Source organism: Poecilia reticulata, unplaced genomic scaffold (assembly GCF_000633615.1).
Source record: "Poecilia reticulata strain Guanapo unplaced genomic scaffold, Guppy_female_1.0+MT scaffold_944, whole genome shotgun sequence".
NCBI classification, from domain to species: Eukaryota; Metazoa; Chordata; class Actinopteri; order Cyprinodontiformes; family Poeciliidae; genus Poecilia; species Poecilia reticulata.
The window spans coordinates 1-5,522 of record NW_007615685.1 but is presented as its reverse complement, the minus strand read 5'-3'; the positions used below and the strand labels follow the sequence as shown (position 1 = coordinate 5,522).

The window sequence follows — 5,522 nt, the reverse complement described above, 5'->3', positions numbered from 1 at the left end:
TTTCTTTATCACACCTGAAATAACAGAAACATTCATTCAGGTAAATTATTTGGTAAAATATTATCCTGTGTTTATGCTGTATGTGTGAGACTATCTTACTGTGTGTGAAGCTGACATRACAACATTGTTCCATYAGAAAATGATCCACTGCTGCATTCAGAGCATTCTGAGTCTGTGGAGGCTGTTCCTGGATAAACACAAATCAGTTTAAAGTTAGTCAGAAGATTCTGATCTGATTTTCAGTTCTGATCAACATGTAGTTTATTCTTTTCAAATGTTCAAAAGTCAGAATTTATCTAAAAATCAGAGCATGTATGTGTTGAAGAGAATCAGACCAACCCATCCTGCTGATGAACTGTCCTGGTTCACATCTCCTGTGTTTCTGTGCTGCAGCACAGCTTCCTGATTTAAGGTCTGTACAGTAGAATCCCTCCATTGGTTCACAAACTGTGTCAGCAGTTATTTCACATCCTCGCTTTACCTTCAGACCAGCTCCTGTGAACATATACAGATTACACATGTATGGAGGAAACTGACATCAGCATGGTGAACCTTATTCAAGTGAGTCAGAATAGTTTCTACAAGTGAATGAAAAGAGAAATTGCAATAAATGATTTACAGTTGTATTCAAAATAATAGCAGTCCAATATCACTAACCAGATCAATTCATTCACCCATTCACACACACACACACACACACACACACACATTCACACACTCATGGAGGTAATCTACATTATAGCCACAGCTGTCCTGGGGCAGACTAACAGAGGCAAAGCTACAATGCACCAGTGCCACGACCAGCAGGGACAGTGAGTGAAGTGTCCTGCCCAAGAACAGGAGCATCTAGTTTATATACTTTATAAACTGTGGATTCCTTATTTTAGACCAATATTTAACTTCTTATTATCCAAGAAAAAAGAAACTATTAGTCTACCCAGAAAAACTAGTTTATATATCTAGTTTACATATTTAGGAATTAGAACAAAGAGAAACTCCGATTAGCTTATCTAGAGAAACTATTCATTACCTTAGATCAACGTTGTCAGAACAAGAATCCAGAGAAACCTGTGCTAGTTTATTAATCATGGACTACTTATTCTTACATGGGGTTATACTTTTTATTTTCCCTTTTTCTTCGTTTACGCTTTCCTTTAGTTTGTTGTTTTGTTGTATTTCCTTCTAATTCATGTAAAGCACTTTGAGTTGCCTTGTTGCTGAAAATGTGCTATATAAATAAAATTACGTTACCTATTAATAAATTGGGTAAGTAAAACTAACTAGGAAAATATGCAAATGCTCTTAAAGGGGACTCATTATGCAAAATTCACTTTTTGCATGTTTTTGTACTTCCATTTAGGTCTCTGCTGCATATAGAAATAGCCCAAGTGCTAAAAAAAATACAGCCCGCCATTTTCAGGCAATAATAATGTTTTTTGGTGTCTGATATTGGAGCCATTTCTAAAACCTCCTGATTTTAGAAATCAGGAGGTTTTAGGTGAGAGGCAATTATCAGCGATCATTGCCTCTCACCTAGCAACCCATGTAGAGTTTGGGTCTTATGTCCCACTGTACTCTTGCACATCTGTTTGCAACCATTTTCACATGTATAAAGACAGAAAACACTGATTTGAGGGGCATGGCCAGTTTATTTGCATAAGAATGTCAGAGCCCTGATTCTGAAAGGACCTCAAATTAGGCAGACCTGAAAGGTGAAATGTCATCTGAGAATGATTTTGTACAAGAAATGTAATGAATATGTTCTGTATAACCTATATCTGTCATAACAAGAAAGCATAATAGGTCCCCTTAAAGAAAAGAATCACAGCAAAATGGATGTATTAGAGCTGTGACTTTCAGCAGATATTACATTTATTGCAAACTTAACATGTAGAACTGCACCTGCCCAGTTGTAGATTCTATACAATTGAATAATTAACTAAAAGTAGCATGTTGAGCAACAACACATAGTTCAATCACTGAGGCCATTTTCTCACATTTATTGTGAGATAAAAGCCATTTTAAAGATATTGGATATTTTTTCTAGTTCACTGCAAATATTTTGAACACAACTGTTTGTGGTTGTAAACAGATTCTCTTATGGAAAATAAAATAAAAAACAAGTTGAAAAGTAACAGTCAAGTAACTGCACCTGAACCACAGGTAGAGCATAGAGAACAACTCCTTAGTCCATTTTGCAGGTCCATATAAGTCCCATCTGAGCATTTCTGACAGGATGTACTTTTAAATTCTGTACAGTGAGTTTTGACTCGAGTGCCTGTTGAGAAATAAACAGTTTTTCATTTTAAAGAGCAGGATGGTGCTTTGCATGATGAATCACCTTCAGGTTATGAAAGCAGTGTAACTGTAACAGAGTTTATATCAAAATAATCAGTAATTCATAACTAACTGGAACATACCAGGAGGACACATAGGACAGCATTCACCCTCTATCTCATACTCAGTTTGATGACATGTGACTGAATCGACTCTGAAGTCTCTCATCAAAAACATCTGCGAAGAGAAAGAGCAGTTTTTCTATCACTATTGTTTTTCCTTGTTTTGATTACTTCTTTTAGCAGTTCTATATCAGCAGCACATTAATAGCTGGACAGACAGACATTTAATTTATTATTTTTGAAGCAATGAGGCAAAAGCCTTATTCCTCCTCAAGGTCTGTGATCAATTACAAAGTTCCTTCTCTTTACCATTTACATTTACAACAAAATAAAAACAGAACACAAAGAGAGAGCAAAGGAGTACTACTTTGAAAATACGATACTTTTATTTACATAACTATAAGGAAATTATATAGCAAATAGACACTTCCTGAAAGTTGAAAACTCTCTTTTTACAAATTTTTATCAATCCAACATTCATGCATATTGTATTAACATATTAACATATTAACCAAACGGTTAATATTTGTCACCCATTTTGACCATTGGATTTTAAACTTGTTCATCTTAAAACGGATTGAGAATGTTTATCTTTTCATCTGATAGATTTCATTATCACACCCTGTCCATTCTTCTACAGTGGGTGTGAGTTTTTTTCTTTTACAGGCTGTAATCTGTGATATTTTATCTATGTCAGACATCAAAGATTTCTGACACAGATATTTGCATTGTTAGGTAGAAATTCTGTGTAACCCAGAGTAAAGGTGGTGAATTTAAATTGTATTCTTATATTAAAGGTTATTTTCAATATTTTGTGCATTTTTGTCCAATAGTCTTACAACTGTCATTTATATTACTAGGCTAGCTTCTAACAAGTGTCTGCCTCTCCTTGGCATTATTTGCTGCAACTACTGAATTTACTTTGTTTATAAAATTTTAATTCACAACACATTTCATCCCAAGGAAAATTACATGACTATTCATATCCAAAAAAGCTGCAATCTATACAACTTAGTTCTTGAGATCCAAATTTGATTTACATGCAGATTTCTTCTGTTTTTGCTTTTCTGTCAAACCACAGAACACATTTTAAATAACAGACAAAAATAGCCTCGGGTTTTTTTTTAAGATAATCTTGTTTATCAGGAAATTACCAAACCTACAGTCTGACCAGTTGAAACAAGAAATCACTTTAGAACATTATGTTGCTATGACAACATAATGTATGCTAAACAATCTCAAACAACAACACTTGACTGATCTGAAGAGATTTAAAATGAGAAACAAATTTACTGGCATCCATCAGTCTGGAAAGGGTTCTACAGTCATTACTGAGTATTTGGGATGGAAGAGAACTTCAGTGAGAACCACGATCCACAGATGGAGAACTTATGAACTCATGTTTTACTTGAATCATTTGTTTTATTGCAAGTTAATGTTTATTGTGACTGTTGTAATAAAGTGGTTTCTGTTTTGTTTTTCAGTCTGTGTGCTGCAGTCTTGGCAAAATTTCTCTTGTAAAAGAAATATTTGGATTTCAATGGGACAAACATGCTTAAATAAAGATTATTTTATTATTATTGAACAGTGAAGAATATTCCAAGAAGTGAGGAGTCCACCAAAATGACTCCAAGAGGAATCAATTACCTCTACAGCAGGTCACAAAAGGACCTAGAACAAAATCTAAAGCTCTCAGGGCCTCATTGCTTCAGTTAAGGTCAGAGGTCAAGGCTGGAAGAGAGAAAGAAAATAACCTTCATAGGAGAGATTCACTTTCAGAATCACTGCTGACCCAAAACATCATAAAAGTTCATCACACATCAACTAACAAAAACATTCTGAAATGTTTTTGTTAGTTGACATTTAGAAAAATATTCTGTGGATTTGCCATTGTTGTGTCCATGACTCTATATGTCAGTTAAACTAAGCAGCATTCTACTGCTGCTTACAGTTTATTTGTTGCCCAGGTGTATCTGCTGCATTTGTCTTTGATAAACACCCTCAACTTCTGATCTGCTACACAACAAACATTTTGTCTCTGGTCAAAGTTATCAGACCTTCCTCCAGATCTATCAAGGCTGCTGACTTTATGCTGGCCACCAGCCAAGGAAAAGTCATGGGAAATGTGGAGGCATGAGACTCAGGAACTACAGTGGTGTGAAGTGATTTCCCCCTAAGCCAAATAACTGGTTGGGTCACTATTAGCAGTAAAAACAGCAGCCAAGTGTTGATACCATACCATTTTCTAGCTGTGGAGGAATTTTGTTCTGTTAATCTTTGCTGAATGTTTCTAATTCAGCCATAACGAAAAGTTTTCCAGGATGAACAACCTTTTTAAGGTCATACCACAGCACCTTAATAGGGTTCAGGTCAGAACTTTGACTAGGCCACTTCAAAGTCTTCTGGGCAGCAAAACAGCCGCAGGCCAACACACCACCACCACGTTTTACTGCTGGTGTGATCTTTTCCTGAATGCTGTGCTATTTTACGTCAGATGTAATGGGACACACACCTTCCAAAGAGTCCATAAAATGTCTTCCTAAGTCTTGGGGATCATCAAGACGAGTTCTGTAAAAAGTGAGAAGAACCTTACAGTTCTTTTCTTTTTTCTCATAGGTTTTTGAATTTCTCTGGATCTCAGAATGATGTCTAGCTTTCTTTTGGTGTTCTTCACTTTGTCATGCAGGTTCTGTTTAAGTTATGACTTGATTTGATTAACATCAGGTGTTGCAGTAATCAGTCCCGGGTGTGGCTAGAGACAGTGACCTCAGCTATGGGTGATAAACTAGTTATGTTATGATTTAACAAGAGAGGGCAATCATTGTTCCACGCAGTCATGTAGGCTTGAACTTTTTCCTTTCTCAATAAAGAACTACTTTCATTTATAATCTGCAATTTGTTTGATTTTTTTTGTCTGTTCCTATGTCTGTTTTGATGCTTTTTTTTTTTTTTTTTACCAATATTTACAATGGTTTGTTTTGTGAAACAGTGAAGTGTGACAAATATGTAAAAAAAAAAGGAAATCAGGAATTGGACTAAGATTTTTTTCACACCTCTATATATAAATGCATTATGGTGTGAACTGTAAACCATTTTGTTCCTCTGTCCCAGCCCACCACTGTT

At 35.5% G+C, this 5,522-nt stretch overlaps 1 protein-coding gene across 1 annotated transcript; it reads right to left on the bottom strand.

Annotated features, from left to right (window-relative positions):
• Positions 1-99: 99 nt before the first annotated feature.
• Positions 100-3,454, bottom strand: LOC103461287 (tumor necrosis factor receptor superfamily member 14-like; the record flags this gene model as incomplete). Its single annotated transcript, XM_008403603.1, has 5 exons — positions 3,440-3,454; positions 2,421-2,514; positions 2,153-2,278; positions 340-495; positions 100-187 (listed from the first exon to the last, which is right to left on the bottom strand). Coding segments are annotated over exons 2-5 (464 nt in total), but the record flags the coding sequence as incomplete, so codon positions are not given.
• Between the last annotated feature and the right edge of the window lie 2,068 nt (positions 3,455-5,522).